The following is a 26,518-nucleotide window of genomic DNA, read 5'->3' on the forward strand; positions in this document are numbered from 1 at the left end:
AGAGGCGTGTGGGCCCGGGCGGGGCAGCGGCTGGTGCCGCGGGCGGCAGCTGCCCTCACCGTGCCTTCTGGTGACGCACCCGCAAGTGTCCGTACCGCTTCCTGCTCTGAGCCAGGCCCAGGCACTGGCTTCGGCGGAACTGCGGCGTTAAGTCGTGTTCCTCTGCTTCACTCGGACTGCGTGAAGGTAGAGCTGTGCGTCGGAACACTGGTGTGCGGGAGGCCGGTGTCTGTGGCGGTGTAACGCGGCTCCCTTTGGGGAAGAAACCGTCAGGAGTCATCGTCGTTCCTAGAAGAACACTGTTCTTCCTGGGCGGCTTCTAGAGCGGGTGGTTGGGTTTTTTCTCTTAACTGCATTTGCACAACAAGATAACATGCATGTTGTCATAATTTACGCTTCCACTAGGGAAAATTAAAATATGAAAGCTTTCCACTTTGCTTCCTTACTTGTATCTTCAGGGTGTATTAACATGCATTGCCTTGTCTCCAGAACTTTATTTAATTTCTTGGGACTTTTATGTCCCTGAAAGTTCAGGTTAGAGATGTTTCTATAGTTGTACAGAAGGGTTGTTAACGAAAGTAATGAGATGCAAGGTTGATCCCAGATTATTACTTCTTTTTTTTTTTTTTTTCCATTGAAGTTTTAAACTTAAACTTTACATATTAGGAAAAAAAAATTCTTCACTGTGAGGGTGCTGAATCACTGCCACAGGTTGCCCAGAGAAGTTGTCTGCCCCATCCCTGGCAGTGTTCAAGGCCAGACAGGACAGGGCCTTAACAACCTGTTGTAGTGGAAAGTGTCCCTGCCCATGCAGGGAGGGCTGGAACTGGATGATCTTTAAGGCCCCTTCCAACCCAAAGCATTCTGTGATATGTATAATCACAGAGGTAAGATGGTTTCGGAGGGCATGCAGGCCATCAGTAAACATTGGAAGAAAAATAAAGTAAACAAGAAATAGGTATAGGAGACAGAAGAGCCAGAGGTCTTTTTGTTCTTCTGTTACTGTGTTAGGAAGAATGCAGTGTTTTTCCAGTAAGTATATTTGTGATAATTTGAATTAATCCATAAAGACCCATTATATGTGACTGATAGACCATTTTAGTGTGAAAGCAAAAATCCGTTTCTGTTAGACTGAATAGCTAAGCTATTATTAAATGTCATCTGCCAGAATTCCAAGGTAGCAGCGCTATACCACAGTGATTTTACAGCCTTGTGTTACGCCCAAGGTTTCTCCAGAATTTAAGGCTAGAGGGAAGCCATAGCAGCTGTTCTGTACGAACAACACCAAAGATTCTTCTAAAAGAATAAAACTGAACTTTTCAGGTTAATATTATTACCTGGGATGGAGCTTAATTTTTCTTTTTTTCCCTTATTCTGATTTAGTATCAGATCCTGTCATTACCATGTGTTCCTTTAGACAATACCTTTATTATTTTGGTTTATTTTTCAGTGAATGTCAGAGTGCTCTTCCAACATAAATAATACACGATCAAATTAGTATTTGTAGGTACTAGTTCCTGTTAAACCCATCAGAGTTTACAGGCAGGAAATAGAATTACGGTTCTCTTTATTGGTTTATGATCTTAAACTTCTTTTCCAGCCTGAACAATTCAGTGTTTCACAGTATCACAGTATCACAGTATGTTAGAGATTGGAAGGGACCTCAAAAGATCATCTAGTCCAATCCCCCTGCCGGAGCAGGAACACCTAGATAAGGTTACACAGGAAGGTGTCCAGGTGGGCTTTGAATGTCTCCAAAGAAGGAGATTCCACAACCTCCCTGGGCAGCCTGTTCCAGTGTTCCGTCACCCTCACTGAGAAGAAGTTTCTTCTCAGTTTAAGTGTTTAATGTCTGGCTTCTCTTTAATATTGCTTTAGATTAGATGCTTCTGCTTAGGGACTTAAAAATGGCTTTATTAAGCATTTGAAAGATTTCTGAATATAGGAGTTTGGTGACTGGGTTTCTGAGTCTGAGCATTTGTTTAGGAAATATATTTAATTATTTGAATAACTTTCTTCGTACTTTCTTCTGTGGTTAAAATAAGCCTGTATTTGGTAGATCCTTCTATCCTGTAGGTGAATCAGGTGAATGTGTTCACTCTCTGCTTTATCCAAGGCACAGTTAGGAGCCAGCTGAATTAGTTCCGGTGGTGGCAACTTGCTTCCAGTGCTTCTCACATCCTGGAGGATTATTATGAAATCCTCATGGTGGGTAGTTAGCACATGTACAATAATCTGATGGTTCTGGGAAGCAGCATTATTGCTGTGTACCTTTGTTCAGTGCCACTGCCTGTGTGTATGCAGAGCATGTATAATGCCTCCCAGCCACAGTGAATGCAGTGGAAGTAGCTGCTGTGATAGTGAATTGAAGAACAGATGACTGCAGAGCTCGTGGTTTGCCTACAGGGAGTTTTGAAATACATCTGGGCAGTAGTAAAGTGTAATTTTGGGATTGTCAATTTCAGGTTAGTGTTACTGTTTATACTGAGATACAAAATGATATTTTATATCCTGGACCATTGTGTAAAAGTACTTTTATGGATTTCTTCTTTGGCTGTCTTTAGCTGTAGCAGTGTAGGAAAGCATTGGTTTCTCAGAGCATAAGACATATTGAGAGCTTGTAAGACAGTGATTTTGGTCTACTTACTTTAAAACACCATCATTTTATTAAAAAAAAAAACGTGAATAAGACAAAAAAAATAATCTCATGTTTGTTCTTGAAATCTTAAATGGCTTTTTTTTTTTTTTTCTGGAGTTAAGCATCTCATTTACATTGTACTTTGTTCTCTAACAACGGCTTTGAGTTTCCATAGTGCTTCTGTCATGAACATACTAAACTGTCGGACAGGTTATTTTGAGGAGCTCTAGCTCTTCGAAGTATATGCAGTTAAACCTGTTACTTTGATTGATATATGGGAATAACAACTCTTGGTTTAAATTTGCTTTCATTTAAGATTTTAATGCTACTATTGAAGCTTAGCCTTCTGCCTGGAAGCCCAGAGGCAGACCTCTGAGGCAAGTTACCATTTTTAAGAACTCGTATTCGTAACAGTGAAGTGTCACAACATGCCAGACTTGAAATGGACTGTAAGGTTTAGTCTAAAATGTGATCACTTGCATCTTATTTCTGCAATGAAACACAGCAAGATTTTGTGAGATACAGGTTTGTCTCTCTTCTGGATAATGTTGAATAAAGTCAGTCAATGAGAGGAACTGCTATAAAGAATACACTATTTAAGATAGTTTTAAAATTGCATAGTTGGTAGATTGTTTTCCATAAAGTAATTGATTTTAAAATAGTCTGATAAAACATGTATGCAAGAAACACATTTTCCCCTAGCTGAATGCTCTCTGCCTAAACCAACCAAGTTTTGATGTTATGAGATCTGTGTTTCTTAATTTTCTTGTTCAGGACACAATATTACCTTTTATAGTTTAGCTCACTTAGATCAAAACATCACTCAAAATTCTTAAAATACTGTTACGTGATGAGGAAGCTGGGAAGAACCCTCGCCATAAAAAGTGTGTGTAAAGGGTAAATGCACATATTCAGGAATAAAAAAAAAAATCAACAGAAGGATATTTAGAAATGGTTGTTTCTAAGTCATTTGGTGAGCGGGCACCCTAGAATTCAAATTAATAGTTTCTGGTTTGTGCGGTGGGAATTTTTAAAAATAGAATTCTGAATGTGTTCTTTGGCAAGGTAACTTAATTATAGATTTTTATACATATCTACAAATAGTTGCATGACTTGTTACACCAGTGTGCTACCAGTCCAGTGGATAAGTACTTGAACTATCTGGGTATGATGAAGTTTGTGTAAATAAATGATTCATTTCCCACAGAGAAAGCAATGTGTCCCTTCTCATGAGCTCATATGCCTCAGATATCTTAAATATTAACTCTTATTTTTGTTTGGAATAATCACCAGTAAAAGAAATTCTGAGATTATTAGGGTTTTATCACTGTAGTCTCACTTATTCAGTGAAGAGTTACATAATTACATCATACTAAGTAATGAATAAGAGAAGGGGTAGCTTACACTCAAGGTTTGTGTGATTCTTCAAATACAGAGTGGTTCAAGCTGAGATACATCACTTTGAGCTGCTTCCATTATTCAACTTGTCAGCACATCAGTTAGTGCAACAGGAGAATTTTATCAGCTGTGTTGCTTGTAAAGAGAGAGAGGGAAAAAGAGGAGCCAGAATTCAGGTTTACAGTTTTTAAAGAAGCCTCCAATTTTCAGATGTGATTATGAAACATCCTTTGTAACTTTATGTGAAATGTCAGCTTCTGTGAGGTTGTCCATTTCATTGAGAATTGAAGGGTTACCTTGAGATTTTTTTAAATATACATTTATACACAAGTAGCCCAAGATTAGTGGAAATTGTGTTGTTCCTAGCCCGTCAGTGGAAAGAAGCATCCATTTCTCATAAGTTCATCATCAGCTTCTTGCAGCAGATGTGTTGTTTTCTGTGAGTACAATGTCATTCTCTGCTCTTTGCATATGCAGCTGTTTTAAAGAGATGCGAGATAACTATGCTGAGTTTATGAATTGAGAAAGTTATATTGTCAGATGGATGTTGTCTCCCAGGTTGCTTTCATTCAAATCTTACTTTGTCCATCTTTGTGCCAGCTCTTCACTGGAACCCTTCTTGTGAAAGACTTTTGTAAGAGGTGCTGTTATTTCTTGGTCTTGCAATAGAAGAATACAGGACTAGAGATCTTTACCACAAAAATTTCTGTCTGCAGGAAAAGGTATCTTACTTCTATCTGAAAGAGTAGGGCCTGAATTGCATGCACTGAATGTTCAGGACAGTAAAGCTTCATGTTATTACAGGTTTAGACTTGGTTCACAACTTCATTTTTATGAATAATTATTTCCTTGTTGTCATTTGCCAAGATTTGTGGGAAATACTTAGTAATCCAAGAAGGATTGGAGCACTGCTTTTATACAGTACTGCTTGTTTCAGTCTGGCAAGCAGTTTACACAAAATGCCTAAGTTTAGTATTATAGCTAGAAGATTAGCTGATCAGCAATCAGCTAATCAGACTTTATTAGAAAGTTCAGAATTGTTTTCATTGCTCTTGCTGTGTCTGGCTGGGCCACGAGGTAAATGCAAAATGTGGATTTTGGGTCTATTGTCAGTAGTTCATAAGAATGAGGAAATGTTTTGTGACAGCAATAGCTTACATCAGAACAGGTTTGAGACTTCTGACTGAAGGCGGTCATGCCAAACCCAACTAGAGCAGTGCTCAATTCCTTAGTTATTTGGTCTTCTTGTAATTATGTATTTCTGCTTGTCAGATTGGGAAGCACCTATAGTTATAAACATGTCGTACTACTCTGAAAGGTTACCTGGGTAAGCCCGTACTCTCCTCTGGTATTGCAGCTTCAACAGGATTGCTGCTGACAGTTCCCAAGTGCTCTGTTAGATCGTTTGATAATAGGTCAGTTCCTTCCTATTTAGAATACTGTGTTTACAGTTTCTGTTGAAAAGCAAACATAGGCTGGGTTATTTGGTGGACACCACTTATCTTCGATAGAGTCATTATGATGGAATTCAAAGAACATTATCATTGGTGAAACCTCAAGAAAAGACTCGTCCTTGACTTAGAATTTTGCTTTGATAGTGACAGCTGAAGCAGAAGAATTTGTAATATACTTAGTTGCCCTAATCATGCTCTTGAGTGGTGTAGACATGGCATATGGTCAGGAATGAGTATCTCCCTTCTGACTGTACGTTGCTGCAGTTCAGAGATTGGATGCTGCAAGTTCTGCCATACAGTTTATAAATTAATTTTCAATCTTGAAAATAAGTTAGTATTTTGTCTAGATCATCATTTGGCAGCAGAAAGTTGTTTTCTGGAAACAGGCATACACTGGTCTACACTGGATTCTATGGGCAAAGCCACTGACTGTTAATGAGCTCTGTCTGGCAAAAGCAAGAGGGAATAGAAAATACCTGTGTAAAAAGAACCAGGGGAAGAGGGGCAGACTGCTTTTAGATACATGCTTTCTAAGCATCAAACCCATTGGTTTTAAAACAATTTAGATACTTAGAATTTCACTTTATTCACCTCAAGAACAATGGCTGAAACTTGGTAAAGTCATAGGAGCAAAAGATACTCAAAGGTGGAATCACTTTTAGGGGTTTGGGGGTGCAATAGGATTTCCATGAATCTGACATGCTTCCTCTTAAGGTATGTGTATGAATGCTTGAGTGGTTCCTTTACATGATCTATATTTTCTTCACTCTGCAGAAGTCCATTGCTAAGATGGCAGAACAGCAAAACAGAGATCCATCTCTTAAATAGCAAAATGGAGAGGCAGTGTGTGAAGTGTGCCCAGGTGGAATAAAAGAAGCCTCATGAAAATTCTCCCAGAGCACTGTGTTTTCTTTCTCCTGTTCTCAGTTCATTGTTCCTCTTTTCCATGGTCCTTTTCCTTTTTGCCTCTAAAAAGAGTTCCTTTTCACCAAATGTCACAGGAATGCAGTGAAAGAAAGAAAGATGGGTTGGGTTAAATGTAGCTTCATGTTCAAGTACACTATATGTGTACACTGCAAGTAAGCTGGCTAAGCGGAAGCAGATGCCTTTCTTTCCTTATCCTTGTTTAGTGTCTCATGCACTTTCAAGATAAATTAATATTGTGTCTAGACTGTGGACTTCATATGGAGAAGGACAACCCGAAGAAGCCTGGGAACTTCCAAGATAGGCTGATTGTGAAAAGATTTTGAAGTTTTAGTCTTTGAGTCAAGGGTATTTGTACTGTAGCGGCTCACCTCCCAAAGAGATGTTGGCAATGATTCCTGAAGAGTATAGTTATAGAGGGGTTTTTATATATAAAGTATCTGCTGCTCAGACCTAATTTGGCTTGCAAATGAAGGTTATCCCAGTGTGGGATTCATAACTGATAATGAAGTTATCTCTGTAGGTTTGTAATATCTGCAGGTTTTCTCAGTTCCATTGAAGAATTATTGAAATACTTAAGAAGAAATATGAGAAAGCTTTCAGTTGCTCTTTATTTTCAAATGAACCTCCAGAAAGAACATTTTCTCTTAATTCTTGGTTGTTACTTGACTTCAAAGTTGTTTATCCTTATTATTAAAAATTAACTGGTTTTGAAGATTTACTAAACCAAGATCACCTATTTCTGTTACTCACTTAAACTCATTTTCCAGTTGTGCCATGCTCATGGCTTCAGCTTTTCATTAGAAAGGTTTGGTTGGGGAGTATGTCGTATGGCTTATTTTGTTATTCATTGAACTGTTATTAATATTTACATTAGAAGTTACTGGCATTCATGTGGCATACATCGTTATAGGATGTACTTTAAGGCTTCTGAAGCTTTAGTGTCAGCAGCTCACTGTGAACAGTTTACTGTTTGTGGTGTCCCATTTTTCCATTTGGTCCTCAAGCACTCTAAGAAACCTGATCTTGTTTCTTAGGTGCAGATTTTAAAATTAAGTTTTATATAAAGCCAAGAGTATGAGAGTAATATTGTAATCTTGGTACATTATAAATCTTAAAATTTGCATTTGAAGCCTCAGATTTCACTCTTGACAATCTAACAATTCTAGTGATCTGTCAGAGAGTTGACGCATTGTGACAAGCCTGTTTGCTTTTTAGTCCATTTTTAAAATAACAGTTTCTGTTGCTGATTTCTAGCTTAACAAATGGCGGCACAGTGTGTGACAAAGGTGGAGTTGACAGTTTCCTGCACCAGTCTCTTGGATAAAGATGTTGCTTCCAAGTCGGACCCACTCTGTGTGCTTCTTCAGAACACCAGTGGTCAGCAGTGGTATGAGGTACAGAATGATGCTTCTCATGTATCTGCTAAAAATGCCGTTTATGTTGTTGGGAATTTTAAAATACTGGAGTGTATGAGTGCATTAAAATATTTTAATTATATAAATTATTTAATTATATAGAAATATATAACTTCTATAGCTACATAAAAGATATTAAATATATAGCAGCATCTCTGAATCATAGAATCATAGAATAGTTAGGGTTGGAAAGAACGTTAAGTTCATCTAGTTCCAACCCCCCTGGCATGGGTAGGGACACCTGCCACTAAACCATGATTATGCCTAGAACAGTTACACAGGCAGCATGCTAATAATTGGGTTTTTTAAATGAATACTCACACTTGTCTGAATTTTAGAAATGTTCCACAGCCACGTGTGGACAAACAGAATGTGCCTTCTCAGGGCTTACATGTACTTTCAGAAATAAAGTACTCCAAAACTGGAATCTCATACTGGATCTGACAATATAGAATCATAGAATAGATAAGGTTGGAAAGGACCTTAAGATCATCTGGTTCCAACCCCCCATCCCATTTTAGGGCAGGGACACCTCACACTAAACTGTGTCACTCAAGACTTCATCCAACCTGACCCTGAACACTGCTGGGGATGGTGCATTCCCAACTTTCTTGGGCAACCCATCCCAGTGCCTCACCACCCTCACAGGAAAAGCTTCTTCCTTATATCTAACGTAAACTTTCGGTGTTTAAGTTTGAACCCTTTAGCCTCCTTCTACCACTACAGTTCCTGATCAAGCGTCCCTCCTCAGCATCCTTGTAGGCCCCCTTCAGATGCTGGAAGGCTGCTATGAGGTCTCCATGCAGCCTTCTCCCCAACTTCCTCAGCCTGTCTTCATACGGGAGGTGCCCCAGCCCCCTGATCATCCTCATGGCCCACCTCTGGTCTTGTTCCAACAGTTCCATGCCCTTTTTATGTTGAGGACACCAGAACTGCACACAGTACTCCAAGTGAGGTCTGTCGAGAGCAGAGGAGAGGAGCAGGATCAACTTCTTGGACCTGCTGGTCACGCTCTATATGATGCAGCCCAGGATATGGTTGGCTTTCTGGGCTGCAAGCACACACTGCCAACTCATGTTCAGTTTCTCATCTACCAACACCCCCGAGTCCTTCTCTGCAGGGCTGCTCTGAATCTCTCCTCTGCCCAGCCTGTAGCTGTGCCTGGGATTGCCCCGACCCAGGTGTAGGACCTTGCACCTGGCTTGGTTGAACTTCATAAGGCTGGCATCAGCCCATCTCACAAGTGTGTCAAGGTCCCTCTGGATGGCATTCCTTCCTTCCAGCGTATCAACCGAACCACACAGCTTGGTGTCACCGGCAAACTTGCTGAGGGTGCACTCAATCCCACTGTTCATGTCACCAACGAAGATGTTGAACAAGACTGGTCCCAACACCGATCACTCAGGGACACCACTTGTTACTGGTCTCTAACTGGACATTGAGCCGTTGACCAGAACTCTTTGCATGCGGCCATTCAGCTGGTTCATTATCCACTGAATTCAGCCAGTTCTTTATCCACTGAATCCAGCCAATTCTTTATCCACTCTTATGCTTAAATAGACAATGAACATTTGGAATGCTGTGCTGGCCAGCTCCACAGGGCCAGGACCATCTCTGTTGCTCTTTCACTGTCTCACGATCAGCCTGAGAGCGAGCTGAAGAGTGCTGATGTGCCGCAGCTGGGATGCATCCATGAGGGTGGAATTCAGCCCCTGCCTAGCCTCAGGGTGCAGGCAGCACTAGGACACGGCTGCGTGGCCTCATCCTCTAGCTGGGTCCGTCACACTGAGCCCATGCCAGAACCTGCAGTCCACGTGTAGTGGGCTGTGAGGGCAGGACAAGATGTGCTGCCAGCAGCATGTGGCAAGGGCTGCCTGCTTCAGGAAGGCTCTACAACCTTGAACTCATGTGTGCCCATCTGCATTTGCACACACAGCTCATGCACGCAGCAGCTCCCCCTGCACTCCACTGCCAGTTCCCTCCTGGAAGCACCTCCTCTTTCCCCGCTTGCCAGGTCTCTTCATAGCTTCCGGAGAGGGCCCATATTGTCCTTAGTCTGTCTTTTATTTGCTTCTTACCTATAGAAGCCCTTCCTGTTATTTTTATGTTGATCTTCTCTATGCAGGAATAAATACCCTCTACTGGGAGAGAGGAAAATCAGGTCTTCCAGTATTTCTCTGACTTACAGCAGTGGATTTTGTTACATATTTATATTTAGAAAATATATTGCAAATATAACTTTTATTAATAAATATATAAATATGTTCATATTTGATGAAGGGTTTGTAGGAAGATACGGCTTTATACTTCATAGTAAGAACTTTTGAGAGTCTTTAATAATATATTATTTGATTTGAATGCTTGTTTGATTGGTGAAATCCTGGATAAAGTGGTATCTTTCTAACTGCAGGTTGATCGCACAGAGAGAGTTAAGAATTCCCTGAACCCAAAGTTTGCCAAGAAATTCCTAATTGATTACTATTTTGAGCTTGTTCAGAAACTTAAATTTGGAATATATGACATCGATAACAAAACCTTTGATCTGAATGATGATGACTTCTTAGGGGAATTTGAATGTACACTGGGACAAGTAAGTATGCAGATGTTTTCCCTTAGAATTAAGAAAATTTCAGTTGCTTATATAATTTACCTTAAATTTACCACTGTCATCTTGTGTGATTGGGGTACTCCTAAACTGAATAGAATCCCTTCATTTGTTTCTTTAAGCCTTGGTTCCATGTGTATACATTTTATGCGCGAAAGGTCTTGTGATGGTGCCCTGAAATGTTCTTTATGATAGAGACTGTCCAGATTCCTGCCTGAAGCTAAGTGGACTGTCAATGAGCACAAAGTAGTAATTGCTATTTACTTACTGTGGTACTCAAATTCTTACTTTTAGGCTCTATAAAAAGAGAGTTTGATTTAGTAAATAATGTTCATAAGTCCCATGTTAACCTTGTAATTTTCTTTCCACTCAAGGCAAGCAACAGTGATTCTGGTTCTGCCTACTGTCAATTTCATTCCCATTTCCCAATCAGATTCTGCTTCCCTGTGTCTAAAGTATTTTAATTTTCAGCTTATTATGGAGACAGAGGCATGGTGAAATGAAATTCAGTAACAATTTAAAATTAATCATTCATTCTTAAAGTAAAGAAGGACATGTAAAATGAGTAGACAAACTTCTGAAAAGGCATTGCCTGCAGAGGATAAAATAAAATGAACTGCAGAAACACTGCAGGGGGAGTCTGATGTTTGTTTCCATGACAAACATTGTGTTTACAGATCTGTTTGCTGAACCCCTTAATGAAATGTGGCTTTCATGTGTTTGAATCATATGTATGAAAAACTTAAGAATGGTTTGAGATTGAAACTTAAGGTATTTGTCCATTATGTGTATCATGTTACTAGAAGACATTTGATTGCATACTGCTCCTGAAACTCTGCGTGTGTTCATCTGCATATGTATTTTAAAATTTCAAAATATATCAAGTATTAACTATTTATTTATAAAAAATCATGGAAAGTAAATGCCATGCTGTCATCTTCATGATAAAGGAAAGATTAATAAAAGGAAAATACCTCACTATCTGATTTCATTCCTTTGAAAATATATTAAATTGTGCTACTGATACATTTAATTGTGCTACTAATGTTTAATACACAAATTTTGTCTTGGCAGATAGTTTCTAGCAGGACTCTAACAAAACCATTAGTACTCAAAAATGGCAGACCTGCTGGAACAGGAAGTATTACGGTAAGACAATATGTTCCTTAAATGTTTTGGTGTTTGTTTGTTTTGTTTGGTTGGTTTTTTTTTGAGTTAGTGTTTTGAACACCGTATGTGTAACCTACAGTGGTGTAAAAAGTATCTTAAAGCTTTCTATTTGTTTATTTTTCCCCTTCCACTTATATTTTTTTGTTATCCAGAACAGCAGCGACCTGCCTTCTTCATCTCTAGGTCTCATTGCATCCATAAAATAATTATCACATCCAGTGTGCGACGTTTGGGCAATATCTTTGTCAGTATCAGCATCTCGTGAATCCCAATATCAGATCAAATTGTTCTTCCCTCCCCAGGCTCCATTTTTTAATATTTCATTTGTGAGTAAACGTGATTTATTTTAGTGGACCTGTTGTGAATATGAGAAAACTATGTAGTTCCTGAATACAGAATGAGGATTTAATTTTTTTTGCCTTTCTAGATTACAGCAGAAGAAGTGAAGGACAACAGGGTGGTTGTATTGGAAGTAGAAGCAAGGAAACTGGACAACAAGGTATTTAAGCCATTGCTGTTTCTTAGTAAAATCAGAATCTTGTCAAAACAGGAAACATTAAGATGTTTGGGTTTTTTTGTTTTGTTTTGTTTTGTTTTTCTGAAACACATCCATTAAGACTCTTCTTATGTTAACAAATTGAGGAAAGATTGTTTCACAGTAAGTTTATTAACTGTTTTGAAATGAACTCTAATATATTTCTAAAAAAGCCAAGTGCATTTCAGGAATAGTCTGAGAACAGCATGCTTCCATTTAAATGTAAATATTTATATTTAATCATAATAATAAGGGAGTTTGGTATACTGATTGGGTTGAATAGGTGTGTAAATGATTAACTGCTATCACTCTGAAATAACTGGACAAGAGTATACTTGGAGTGTATCAATCTGTTATGTGAATGTTTTGAGGCTGGCTAAAATGACTCTATTTAGAATGACTTTTAAAAACAAAATAATGAAAAATATGTTGTTTTTCTCAGTTGATTTAATGCTACTTTTTTGAACAAGATTAAATCCTTAGTTTTCTAACTAATTATGATGGATAGTATAAATATTATTTTATTTGAGTTGTCAGGTATCTAGTATATGAACACTACAGAACTTTTATCCTAAATTGACAGACACGCCCTGGGTTTTTCCTTCTTTCATCAGACTTACATTTCTTCATCTAAAGTTTTTGTTCCATGAACATCTAGTTTACTTTTTGTTTATCTAAGTGTGCTTTAACTGGCATTTAATAACATTCATGCCACAGGCTGTTCCAGGATAATTACATGTTCTTTAAATACAGGATTTTTTTGGAAAGTCAGATCCTTATCTGGAATTCCACAAGCAGACGGGAGATGGAAACTGGGTGATGGTTCACAGAACAGAGGTAGGATATTTTGAGTCAACAATTTAGAGATTAAGTTTATTTGATTTTTAGTGTGTCACAGCACTAGAAATACAGTGCCTTACAAAAAGAAGAGAATGGTCTGGAGGTTGACACACAGACTGGTTAAAAATGACCTCAGATCTTCCACTGATTTTATGGTAGAATGGGAAGTCTACCTTACTCTGTTGCTGATTTATGCCATCCTGTTTTAAAGGAAAATACTAAAAAAAACCATTCAAACGGACAAACAAATCCACAAAAAAACAAACCCCTACCACAAAACTTTCTGCAGTTTAAAAGAAAACAGAAGTTTTGAAAAGGTACTGTGTACTCACACATGGACATTTGTCTGAGTGCTGCTCTAAGGGTAAAAGTTGGGCATTCCTGTGACTGTGCTGTTCTTAGGTCAGGGTCAGCTAGCTGTACTGTTTAGTAATGAAAGTAATTATACCGCATGGTTGCATAGCAAGGGCAAGACAAGGATAATGTTGACCGAGGGAAAGTGTGCTTGAGCAGCAGCAGCCTTCTACCTTGGAGGAAGTGCAGAGGTGCCATGGCAGCAACTGACAGGTCAGGTTCAAAATGTCTCACTGTAGTGGAAGCCCAGACCCTAGTCACAACTGAGGTACTCTGTGCATTTGAAGTGGTGACTGTGTTAATTTTGAATCATGGATATCAAAGAACTATAAATCCTTTTTGTGTCAGATCTATAAAACTTGTTTCTCTTGTAAGGTGGTTCTGTGTAACTTATATCTTTCCCATGAGGATTTCAGTCATCTTTAGATAAAACCCAGATTTGCTGTTCCAGCCTAGAACTGGCTGGAGGATTAGTTCTTTATGTTACAGATTTTAAAAACTTTTTATGTTACTAACCATTATTTATTTACTCTTTTTATTTTCAAAAGAGCTGTTTCTTTCCTTGCACTCATACAGTGCTGGAAGTGTAAGTACTATTAGGTATCATTAATTAAGTATTTCTTGTTGCATGTAGTTTCTTGTGCTTTATAAGATCGTGATTTGGTGTGTATTGGGCATATTACAGATATTTTCCAGTTGACAAATTCTGAAGATCATTCAGTATTATTCTTAAATGTCATGTTTTTAGTGTTCAATTTGAGACCTTTTTTCCTCATGTACTGTTTCTGCTTAACTGTACCGTGAATTTCTTGAGGGAGTATTTCCATAAGCAGCATTTCAGAATAAATAGAGGCTGCAGTGAATTGTACTCTTTAGAGCACTGATGTATTCAGAATTTCCAATCTTTTTCCACTTTCTTTGGTAAGCCACACTTTCATATGTGTTTGTGTTTGTGTGTATTAAGAAAAAAAGGCAATATTTATATAAATATTAATTTTTTGCTGTGTAGTATCTGAATCATATAATAGATCACAATGTAGTCTAGAAAAATATGGAGCTAAAAGATAGTATCTCTTTTGGACAATGGTATTGCTTGTTCAGAATGTTATGTTTGTTTGTATATTCTACATGCTAGGATTTGGATTGCAGGAAGTGATGGACAGCATCATTAGTCAACTGGTTTTGCTTACAAAAATCATGGCATGAAGGCATGACCCATTACAATGACTACATTCCAATTCTGGGAACAATACTATTCTGGCTTTTTTTATAAACAGGTTATTAAGAACAACCTGAATCCAGTTTGGAGACCCTTTAAAATCTCTCTCAACTCTCTGTGTTACAGTGACATGGATAAGTCGATCAAGGTAATGTATATGAAACGTGTGTATGAATTAATGCATTAAAAAATGAGAGTCTGTAGTAATAAATGGATGATGTGTTATTCTGGTTATTGCCTCTGTTTCAAATTGAATTGAAAGTATTAGGATTCGTCCTCTTATTTAAAATTCACAAAGATACATGCATATTTTAGGGGCAAAAAAATATATCTCACATTTGTCTGGTAGAATTTGATCTTTGAAAGTCTGAGAAAACAGTTAAACACAAGTAGCTTTGGAAGACCTGGTTCAGTTTCTTATTTGGATCATAGTTTTAGGTTGCATCAGCCAGTATCAGTGGCATTAAGATACTGTATAGTGAAAGATGTGTGGTAAAGGCTAGAATATGCTTTGGTCTACATTATAGATCTTATAATACTTTGTTACTGGTACAACAGGTAACACTAAGGAAATTTTTAATATACTACCTCGTACAATTAGTTACCCTAAATATACCAGCTGAGATAACAGATGTGGACCAAATATGTCTTGTGGATTCCAGATGTAGCAATTTTTTCTCCTCAGATAGAACTGAACCTTCTGTCAGAAAGTCACCAAACCTGTGAAGTGACAGTTCTACCAGGACTGGTCTTTAACTATTTGTATCTTCAGATTTTATCTTGAATAAATTACCTTTAACTTCTGAGTGTTTTTCTTCAGGAATTCCCTTTCAGGGTGGAATTGAAACTAAGCAACCCATCAAAAGGCCATTTATAATCTATTATGAACATGTTAGAAACCTGGTATTTTAGCATTTAAGAAAAAAAACCCAACAAACAAATGAATAAACCACTGTACTTGCCATTTTTCCTCTGGGTAGGAAAAATGAGAGCATGATCTGCATGTGACAGATAGGTATTAGTCACATGACTTGAGCCCTCCTTGGAATATGCTGAGCAGCCAGAGGGAGCTGGGTGTTAAAAGCACCTGTATAGATTTAAACACATAATGATAGAGCAGACTAATGAACAACTTTAGAAGCCTGCTTCCCAAGAAGTTTGTGTACTTTATCATTCCTTTCTGCTTCCCTTTTCCCCCAAACAGCTGTAATAGCTCTTTCATCTCCATATACTGTAAATATATTTTTTTCAGTAAACAGCTGTACTAAAACTATAGACCATTGATTAAATTATATCTATTAAAATGGAGTAATTATCAGTTCTGTCACCGTTTCAATAAAACCTGTTCATTGGAATCCTACCTCAGAAGTGTAGGTTTATTTCCAGAGGAAATAGATTTTACTTGGAGTTGTTAAACGGTTGCAGGCAGACAATAGGACTATGTCTTAATTTATAAGTCCAGGAGCTATTACTTCAAACATAAAAACAGAGGAAGAATTGTATTATAATGTTGAAGGATTAAACCATACTTTTTAACACTTTTATATGTGCACAGTTGCATACGTAATGGGCTATTTGTCATAGTAAGTAAACCTACCAACTTTTTCATAATGAATGGCTTGGTTTGTGTATCCTCAGCAATGCACAAACCAAGTTGTTTCTTTATCTTACGGATTTATTGCTATATTCCATCAGAGTGTGTTTGCGGTCAGTGAAGTTTTTCCATATTGAAAATGTGAGCCTTTCATCTGGAGCAAGCATGCCTAGTTCTGCTGGGTCAAATATATATGCAATCTTATCACCTGGTTCCCTAGTGCTTTTGTATGTCCAGGAGGAGCATACACGGAACAAAAGAAACACTTTTGTCTTGCTTGGATAAACATTGAAAATTGGCTTAGATTAGTTGCATATATCAAGCAAGACAAGCTTTGATCCCTTTAAACGGAAAGATAACTAACTGTGCCAACTGTGAGCAGGTATCATAACTGTTGTCTCAGGAGATGTCTTCAGTTTTAAATTTCAGGTACTGAAGAACTTGGCTGAGTATTTGATTGGCTTAATTTATGGCATTCAAAAGAATTTACATAGCATCTGCCATGAATATTAGTCTTTTGGTTCTGTAGCTGCTTGTATGAGATTTAAGTTGCTATTCACTGCATGTGCATGCATTTTTTATTAGTGCGTTCAAAATGTAGTAGTGCAAACTGCAACATAGAGGCATGAGGCATGTTCTGCACAGCATACAACTTGTAATCTACACATCATATTTTGTACTCTTCAACATTCCTGTTTGTATTCAGAGACTTAATTCGTCTCAGAAGCTCAAGTGTATGTTGAAGTTGTTTGCTTTCCTTTATTATTCCTAAGTGCAGTGGCCAAGTAATCAACTGAATTGTTTCTTTAATATAATGTATTTTTTTTTTTTCAGTCTGGAAAGACAAACATGAAAATATCTGTTCATTTCAAGCCCTATGTATTCAGAAAAGGTTTTCTTGAAGCTTGTTTTGATTACATTCTAATGGAGGATTCCTACTTTAACTCTTGGTTTATTATTTTTATTATTTATAATTATTTTTATCAAGTTACTTTATTTTTTTTCCTGTTACCTGATTAGCTAGCATGTCTGCATTGCTAAACTGAAATAAAATACCAGAAGTGGATGGAACTAGCATATGCTATTATAAATAAATAACCAGCTTTTTATCTGAAAAGGCAGATCAGCCACATTTGTAAGTTAAACTTTTAAAAAACAGAAATTGAAGATGCTGTAAATAAATAACAGTGGTAGAATGATACTCAAATTGATGGGTTCTTAGGAAATAAAAAAGATTTCACATGTTCTGCCTCCTTTCATGTGTTGGAGTGTTAAAAGATGTTAAAAAGAAACAAGTCCTGTTTCTAGATTTATGGCTGAACCTTCATATACTTCTGAATTCTGAGATATCGTTAATCAGTATAAAAGTGTTAATAAAACTCTTGTGATTGCTGAATAACTGGTTCACTAATTTTTTGGCTGGATGCTTAGAGATAGCTAAATTTCCTTAATACCTCTGAAAAATTTAAGTCTCTTAATCCATGATTACAGTAGGAAAAAAATACATTATTCTCTTGCTGTTCCCAACACCCTCACACTCCCAAAACATAGTTCATTACAATTGGTGTTACTTGCTCATTCAAGACCTGAAGCTGCTTAGTATTTTCCTCTCTCCTTCATTCCAGTGAAAGATCTGGTCTGAAATGGGTTATATTGGTTTTTATCATGCTTCATTCATAATTTTAGGTGTAACTCTATGCAATTCTAAGAGTGCAATCTGGGAAAATCTCCATCATGTAAGAGATTCAGGTTTGCCTGAGGAAATGCTATGGAAGTGTTCATTGCTTTTGTAGGGCCATTTCTGTTACTAACAATGAATAGTGCTTCATTTTAGGTAGAGTGCTATGACTATGATAGTGATGGGTCTCATGATCTCATAGGAAGCTTTCAAACTACGATGTCAAAACTGAAAGAAGCATCCCGGTCCTCACCTGTAAGTCTTACATAGTCTACCTGTGTGCTTTTGATGAGCTGTTTCACTCATTTGGGAGCAAAACTTAAATGTCACTTGACTTGTGATATTGAAGTTGTTAGGCTGCACCTTAACAATGCTGCTGTAGTTGAGGCTAGCTCAGCATTTACATTACACATCCATTTACCTACATGGTGGCAGGAGCTGCATAAGCTGGCTCAGTGTTGACTGCGCTAGTAGGTTAAGGTAATGGTTTAACTGATGAAGCCTCAACAACTGATTTTGGGAAGCTTAAACATATAGGTATTGCTTCATTTGTCAGTGCTACAGCTGCTTTGTTAAAGACATGGTGATTCAGGCAAAAATCAGGTTTTTAGACAGTAGAATCCTCAGAGGGAAAATAGTACCATTTCTTTGGTTAAAATACAGTTGTCTAAACAAACATATTTATAAACTTTTTGGTAAGAGAGGATTTCTGTCTTGATAGTGGCATTCTTCTTGCTAATTTGGGGCAAGCTGGGTTAAATTTTTGATAGTGAGACTGCATTTTTAATACAGACCCAAAGTATCAGTCGTAGAATGAAGAAGTTTTTGTTGCATAATGGTACTTATAGTTCTTATGTTGGATTTGTTTGTGTTCATGCAGGTTGAATTTGAGTGCATCAATGAAAAGAAACGACAGAAGAAAAAAAACTATAAAAACTCTGGTATTGTGAGCGTTAAGCACTGTGAGGTTAGTGATGTATTCTGGTATTACTCTAAGTGTTCAGGCGTAACAGCTGTCACCTGCTATGCTTTAACCCTCAAACTGTAAGAAACTTAAAAATGTCTGAAAGTTCCAGACACAGTAGGTATTTAAGGAATCTGATTCATATAAGGAGACAGATTGGCAGCTGAATCTTGTGTCTCTCCTTCTCTGTCCCCTCACTTTCTCATGAAGGTGCCATCTATATGGCAAAGATCACTTACTAATTTGTAAGGCCATTCCTGAACCCCTGCATTTCCTAACTCACCATTATATGATGAATTAAAATCTGTTATTATATGTTGGTTTATAAATAATAGAGCTTTTGGAGCTGCTTTGTTGTCTACCTGTAATTTTGTAAAAGGCCTAATTCTGATGCACTGACGGCCCACTCTGTAGATACCCTTACTGCAGTGGGTGGGTAAAATCTGTAGAGTAAAAGTAGCCTATAGTAAAAGTATGTATCTTTAGATGTCTGTAGAGTAAAAGTAGTGCTTTGCATGGGTAAAGATAACAAATCTACAATCTCAAAAGTTACTGCAATAATACTGGTTTTCTTAAATTAGAAAGTTAATTTCTACATTTAACTTCTGGTTTTAGATCATAGTTGAGTGCACATTCCTGGATTACATCATGGGTGGATGTCAACTGAATTTCACAGTAAGTAAAATCATTTATATGGAGTAGCTTTTGAGTTTCAGAATGAATGGAAATGTATAATTGATTGCCTGTGTGCCTGTGCTCTGCATTTTATTATCAGGGATTTTTTTGGAGGGGGCCTAGGCTTGATTTTTTTTTTGGGGGGTGGTGGTTTTGTTTGTTCTGTAGCATGGAGGGGGAAGTCATTTTGCCAGAGTCCATCTAGTGTGTTTAGAAAAAATTATTTTCATGGCGTGAAGTTCTGAACCTGTAGTTATGTTTGTTAGAAACTAGCTGAGCTGTGTGGATGGAGCCCAAGGAGAACCAAATGCAGTGCAAATAGCAGTAAGATGTCTTCACCCTGGTGATATACTTAATCACTAAAGCAGGGAAGACCCACTGAGGTTGGAGAAGTGTCTTTACGCTTCTGTGGTGTCTGTTGTACTTTTGAGAAGAAAGATGTGTATGGCAAGATAGAGGGTGAAGTTAGTTTAATAGCTATTGAAGAGCCACTGTGAATGGTAACTGAAGTGAACACAGTGAAAACCTGACAGATGAAAGTCATTTCAGCTCTTCTGACAAATGCAAAGCTGCTGATGGTTTTGTGGAGGCATTAAGTGTTAATATTCCAAGAAACCTGCGTCTGAGTATTATGCCTATTAGATTTGTAGATGTCCTGGTAACTACTATTTACAACCCTTTAATGATTTTCAGTTTGACCTTGTGATTGATAAGAAAGATAATTTTACCACTAACAGCAATTTAATATAAACATTGCATTTGACAGGTAGGGATAGATTTTACAGGCTCCAATGGAGACCCTCGCTCTCCAGACTCTCTGCATTACCTCAGCCCTAATGGAGTTAATGAATACCTAACAGCCATCTGGTCTGTAGGACTGGTCATTCAGGATTATGATACGTAAGTTTTAGATTTTCATTTGAATAATTTTTAGATATGTATAGATTTTTATGGTAGCTTCTTAAGCCAGTGTTGAAGGTGCTAGCAGATATATTGGAATAAAACTTCTGAGATGAAATGTAGAGCTAAAAAAGACTTCATAATCACTGCAGAATCGCATAATCACATAATCACAATGAGAAGCTTGTGTTGCAGCAAACAGCAAGGCTTTTCATCTGTGATGCAAAAAGCAGTGTTGATTTAAATAAATTCTTGCATTTTTGCCAATTTGGTGTGGAACACTGGTTTTGGTCCTAGAAACAATTACATGGCGCAACTTCCATTTAATTTTGCCTCTTAATGCTTAATAAACAGCATTTTTAATAGTCAAAAGGGGGACTGATTATCTAAATCTACTGAATTATGAGCTTTTAAAGGAAGGTATTCACTTAATTTTCTTTAAAATTGCCTTTTTTAGAGATAAGATGTTTCCAGCCTTTGGATTTGGTGCACAAATTCCTCCTTCGTTTCAGGTAATGGAATATGTAAATGCACTACATATTAACTAAAAGCACTTACTTCAGGAGGAGATTGTATATACAGTCCTTGACCATGTCTTGTATATTTACAGGTATCACATGAGTTCCCGTTAAATTTTAACCCATCAAACCCATTCTGTAACGGTAAGTCTGAGCAAGTCTAAGGTGAAGGGATAAAAATCACATGGAAAGTGAACTGTGAGGCCTGTTGTTCTAGTTAAATAAGGAATTTAGTTTTGTAACAGGAAACAATTTTACAATTGTTTTCTTAGTTGCTACCATTAGCATTTGGTCTCTCTTCTGTAATGATTTGTGAAAGAAGTGTTTTAAGCAGGGTACAGTACACATAAATGGGAATGTTCCTCTTATGTTGTCAAGCCAATTCATTCTGCTTCAATGTGGAGTGGAGTTGTCTGGTTTGAATATGATGCTGCTAGTGCCTGTTCAACATGGTCTCACTGATCACACTATTAACTACCATGAGCTACTACATGAAGAGAACTGCTGCAAGCCATTGGCCTTTCTGTTCACATAGAGGCAAACATGTTAAGCAGTTGCATTAAGCATTAGTAAAACTAAAGGCCTCCACTGCTTATAGAATGATTTACTTTTTTTCATCATGGTTAGTTTTAAATTTTCATGTCATCACTTTAAATAACTGATATAGACAGTGTTTCAGGAAGATTGAGTGCTTCAAAATAATCTGATATGAAAAAAAATAAATGTGATCTATTTGCATTCTCTAGGAGTCCAAGGCATCGTTGATGCATATCGGGCTTGTCTTCCTCAAGTGAGGTTATATGGACCAACAAATTTTTCTCCAATTATAAATCATGTGGCAAGATTTGCTGCTGCAGCTACACAACAGCAAACAGCATCTGTAAGTTCCTTATGGTACTGCATATATTTTTTTTACTTTCTTCTTTCCCTTCCAGTTAACATATACTATTTTTCTCTTTTAAGCTATATTTGGTTTGACAGATGGGTATTTACCTTGTGAATTGGTGTTAGGTACCCCTAAAAGGAGATACAAGCTAACTGATTTCTGCAGATTGTGCACAGTAGTTCTCTCCAAAATTAACTAAACAAACTCTTCAGGTTTGAAATCCCAGCTTAAAAACATATGGAATCTTCATGGTATTTTGTATTCCAAGCTCTTGCTGTGCTAATCAGGTGTTAAAAGTCTAATTTAAGCCTTTGCATATAGGAAAGTGGCTTAACCTCAGCTGAGAAAATCACCTAGACCTTGTTTCACATCAGATAGCTGAGAGAGAGAATTAAATAAGATAACAAAGAAATGGAGGCTATAGCTCCTGCTGCCTAGGTGCCAACATAGATAATAAATTGTCCGTACTAGAAAGCTTTAGGTGCTGTAGGTGCTGTATGTGCTGTGTCCTGCTCTTTATTAAAATATATTTTAGAGTTGTTGACCGTATTAAGAAATAGGAAATCTGAAGATCAAGTCTTGAATATGAAATAATTTAAATAATAATCCATGCAAGTTCAGCAAATCTGAAGCTATATATATATCCTAAATAGTTAACAATAATAGATCCTGGTGTCTCAGACACTGTGTAAAATAAGAAAATAAAATCAGCTGGTTTTGCATAGAAAAGTACCTGTGAAAACCAATTTGGAAAACAGCTATTGATTTTCATATGGCAGGAAATTTATAAGGTTTTGATAGCCTTTCAGTAGTAACTGTCATCAATATATACATATATATATACACACACACATGGAAAGTAGCACTTCTTTTTTTTTTCCCAGAGAGTCCAGTATGCCTTGCAAGAGATTTTTTTTCTGCCTGAAAGGATGTATTGAATAAATTTTGCTGCCTTGCTATTTAATGTGTATTGTAGATATTTGGGGGTTGCTTTTGGCTTTTTTTTTTTTTTTTCTCCAGTATGAGGGAAATATGAGAAGAGAGATAAATCCAGTGTGAAACTCTATCATGCTGCTGGTCTTGGCCTTCTCTGGTCATAGTTCTTTTGTAAATGTTGTTGGAGGGGGAAAATAGAGTGCTGGGGAGCAAAGAGAAAAGGTGATACCTGAACACAGCAGATAAGGGAAAACCAATTATTTTAGAAGCAGGTAAGTGAAGACAAGGAGCAAAATTCTGAAGACTACTATGTATACCTTTGGAACTTGAATCTCTGCTGCCCAGCAATCTCCTGAAATGAGCCAAGTGAGAGAAGACCAGAAGTTCAGCAAGTGTTTTTATAGTTTCTGAACTTTGTACTTCTAGCTTTTCCTTCATGCTTCTATCCAGAGCAGAGGCTGAGATGCCAACTTGCAGAAGCCCTGGCAGTATGGTGGAAGCAGGTCAAGTGGTGCTTGAATAAATTGTCAAAGTACTGCGAGGTGGTCTCAGATACCTTGATAATTAACTTCACAAAGCAGCTAGAAAACAGCATTAAAGAAATTTGAAAATGGACATGCTGGTTTTCAGCATGAAAAAGATATGTTTTAGTTTAAAAGAGTTCCAGGACTCTATTCGTTGTTAGCTGATAAAGAACAAGAGTGATACCACTGTTGTTTTTTTGGGAGGTGATGTTTAAAGATGACTTCTAAAAGATTGAGTCTGTTGCCCTTATAAATTTCTTCAGACTGTACAGTTCAAGCTTGACCACAGCTTAGATGTCTGCTTGTAAAATTCAGTGAGTGTATTGAACATGCTTACAGTGACCAAAGCGTATAGTCTGTGTGTTCATTTTCCTAAGTGTACATGCTTACCTGTTTTCTGTTTCTTGTCATAATGTGGTGTTTATTGATTCGACAGCAATACTTTATACTCCTGATCATAACGGATGGTGTGATAACAGACCTTGATCAGACTCGAACTGCCATAGTTAATGCTTCAAAATTGCCCATGTCCATTATCATTGTTGGTGTTGGAGGAGCAGATTTTGATGCTATGGAGTTTCTTGATGGTGACGATGGAGTTCTTAGGTCCTCATCCGGAGAACCAGCTGTCAGAGACATTGTCCAGTTTGTGCCATTCAGGAAATTCCAAAATGTAAGTAATCTTGGTGGAATGTTTAATAAATATGGTAGAGGTATGCTGGGTTTGCTAGGATAGCCTACATATAGTCCTAAGCTTTTTCAGAGTCTCTAAAATTAACTCTGAAGTCTAAAAAGAAAAAAGGACTAAAAACTTAAGGATCTGTAGAATTTTTAGTAGGTGAGCTGATGCATGTTCAAAAGAATTCCATTCTGGTTTCAGCATTGCATTTCTGACAAGTTGCTGCAGAGGAATAACCTTTGTAATTCTCCCTCAAACTTGATTAAATACATGGATGTGGTTTTCATTTGGGAGAAAGAACTTATTGTGGCTTTATTCTTATGGTAGAGTGTTCTTATTGTGGATGCCCATTTGTAAATGTGGATCAGTCTCACATTTTAGTGCAGTGTTAAAATTCAAGGCTAAATCAGGAAGGCTGTAATCAGTAGAAATTGTGTCTGGGCGCAATAGTGGTGATAGTTTTGGTTTTCTTTAAAACAAGTATACCAAAAAAAGAGGCAGTGCAAGAAGAGAGTCCTGATTTTTTTTGCTGTAGAACCCAATAAAATATGTTCTGGCTAGTATATAGTCTGACTTTTAAATGTGATATTGCTGGAAAAAAGTTGATTTAAGAAAAGAAAACCAAACCAACAAACTCAAAACAATAAAGAAAACCCAACAGAAAAAAGAACAAACCCCAAACCCAGAAACCTAATAGATAGAAAAAAAACACAAACAAAACCAAACAAAAAACCACAAACAAAAATCCAAACAAAAAGTAAAGAAAATTTCTTCAGGATGGGGGAGATAAGATTAATATTTTAATTTCCACCCTTATGTTCTAGTTTTGTTTCTTAATATTAACCCTGTTAATAATACTCCTTATACCTTCTTATTTTATCTTTGTATTTTGTACTTTTACTTCTGTTAGAAGTTTTGTTAGTGTTGGAGCAAATCATGCAAACTGAAAGGATAAAGAGCAAAATCAATATAGAATGTGCTCACTGAATAATGCACCTGGATGTAGATTAACTAGGGTCAATATTCAGTATAAAATTATACATTAAAATGCTTTCAGTTTCTAGAAAAAGGGGTGCTTTTTTCCCCATGGGTACTTAGTCTTACAGGGGAAACAGCATCTTTAGCAGAGCTCCTCTGGAGCAGTGCAATTACTGTGGGTGAGACATGGTGCAAAAGGTTGTGAATAGTGAGACAAGCCCCTGAAGTGTCATCTAAGCAGATAGTGAAAGAGTGTTTACATGGCTGAAGTTTAGCATCTGCACTCTGTGTGCATTTCATATGACAAAAGGTACCTTCAGACATGGCAGGCCTTTGCACACCCAGCTTCTGTTACTTCAGTGGAGTAAGGCAGCCAGCGGCTTCCTAGTAATGGGAGTGAGATGGTGGGGATTTCAGAGAAGCTTCCATCTGTCCCACAAGGGCACTGTGTAAAGTCCTCTGTAAAATGCCAGACTTTAAATTGACCTAGTAGAGGAGGTGCTTATTACCTGTCTTAGGATCTCTGTTAACAGTTGATGGAAACTGAAACTGTGTTCTTTTTTGTTTTATAAGTCTCCAAAAGAAGCGCTGGCACAGTGTGTCCTGGCGGAAGTCCCTCAGCAAGTGGTGAACTACTTCAGTACCTACAAACTGCAACCTCCCAAGAATCCTGCTGCAAAATAAATGGGCTGACCAGGATTGATGGGATTTCGTACTGGCTTTACTTGCTGAATCTGCAGTCTTTGGTTCTCCAGATACTTCTGTATACATGTATACACACGCACCTCTGTGTGGTAATGTCTGTTAGCTTATGCCTGCAAATCACGTTCCCAGGTGTGCCTTTTAAGGGCCAAACTTATAATTGCGTTAATATTTGATGTTGATTTGAGAGATGGGGCTTACATGGGTGCATTTTATTTTGAAAAGTAAGAGTGGAAAAGAAGAGGTTAAATATGCAGAGGGAAAGGGGAGGTGGAGCAGCTGCCTGATTCATGAATATTGCCTTGCTGATAAACATTTTTATGGGGATCAGCGGGAGAGCTTCAGTTTCTCTGTGATCATAAGAGCAGTCAGAAACGAAGAAGGGGGTATATTCCCACCAAGCAGGTAACAGTTTGTATGTGCTTCAACAAATCTGAAATATTTCAGGCTTCTGTGTCTATTAAATCATATAACAAAACTTGCAAGTTACATAACAAAATAAGTGCCACAGGGCATAAAGGCCCTCCTTGCATGCCTGCTTTACGCTTGCCACTTTAGTGCCTTTGGCCAATGCCTGGGATTCAAGGCTGTGTGAACTTGAGCTAAAGAAGTCATTAAAGTGTACGCTGTTTTCTAGTGTGCATTCTCTTAAGGTAGCACAAGAAGAACAAGGGTGAATCAAGGTAAGCCTCAAACATCTGAGAAGGATGCTACTGGCCTTTGAGGACACTCAAAAGTTGTAAGATATATTTCAGTGTGTACTGTGTTAGAAAATGGGAACTCCAGATTTTGTTTTGGTTGGGGTTTTGGTTTGGTGTCCCTTCTCCCCAAGCCAGTTAGGGCTGTTGACCTTTCAAAGGGCTTTTTGTGAAGTGAGAATTCACTTTCTAGTTGATAAGTTTTGTCTGATTTTTGACTGCATATTTTCA

The 26,518-nt window shown here is 37.6% G+C and overlaps 1 protein-coding gene across 2 annotated transcripts; it reads left to right on the forward strand.

The window, feature by feature from the left end:
- Positions 1-6,043: 6,043 nt before the first annotated feature.
- CPNE3 (copine 3) lies at positions 6,044-26,518 on the forward strand. 2 transcript variants are annotated; one of them, XM_061342891.1, is made up of 16 exons: positions 6,044-6,210; positions 7,672-7,811; positions 10,243-10,422; positions 11,512-11,586; positions 12,035-12,106; positions 12,896-12,979; positions 14,614-14,703; positions 17,984-18,082; positions 18,708-18,794; positions 19,407-19,466; positions 20,233-20,366; positions 20,824-20,878; positions 20,977-21,028; positions 21,631-21,764; positions 23,667-23,923; positions 25,217-25,431. In XM_061342891.1, the coding sequence occupies exons 2-16, from the start codon at positions 7,680-7,682 to the stop codon at positions 25,338-25,340; spliced, it is 1,635 nt and encodes a 544-aa protein (XP_061198875.1). In that variant the 5' UTR covers positions 6,044-6,210; positions 7,672-7,679; the 3' UTR covers positions 25,341-25,431. The 2 variants fall into 2 exon arrangements, with proteins under 2 accessions (XP_061198875.1, XP_061198876.1); XM_061342892.1 differs by lacking the exon at positions 25,217-25,431 and adding an exon at positions 25,461-26,518 and having other exon boundaries at positions 6,056-6,210; positions 23,667-23,903.

Source organism: Neopsephotus bourkii, unplaced genomic scaffold, assembly GCF_033783945.1.
Source record: "Neopsephotus bourkii isolate Nb327-2 ecotype Australia unplaced genomic scaffold, CSIRO-AGI_Nbou_v1 NB_1820, whole genome shotgun sequence".
Classification (NCBI taxonomy): Eukaryota; Metazoa; Chordata; class Aves; order Psittaciformes; family Psittacidae; genus Neopsephotus; species Neopsephotus bourkii.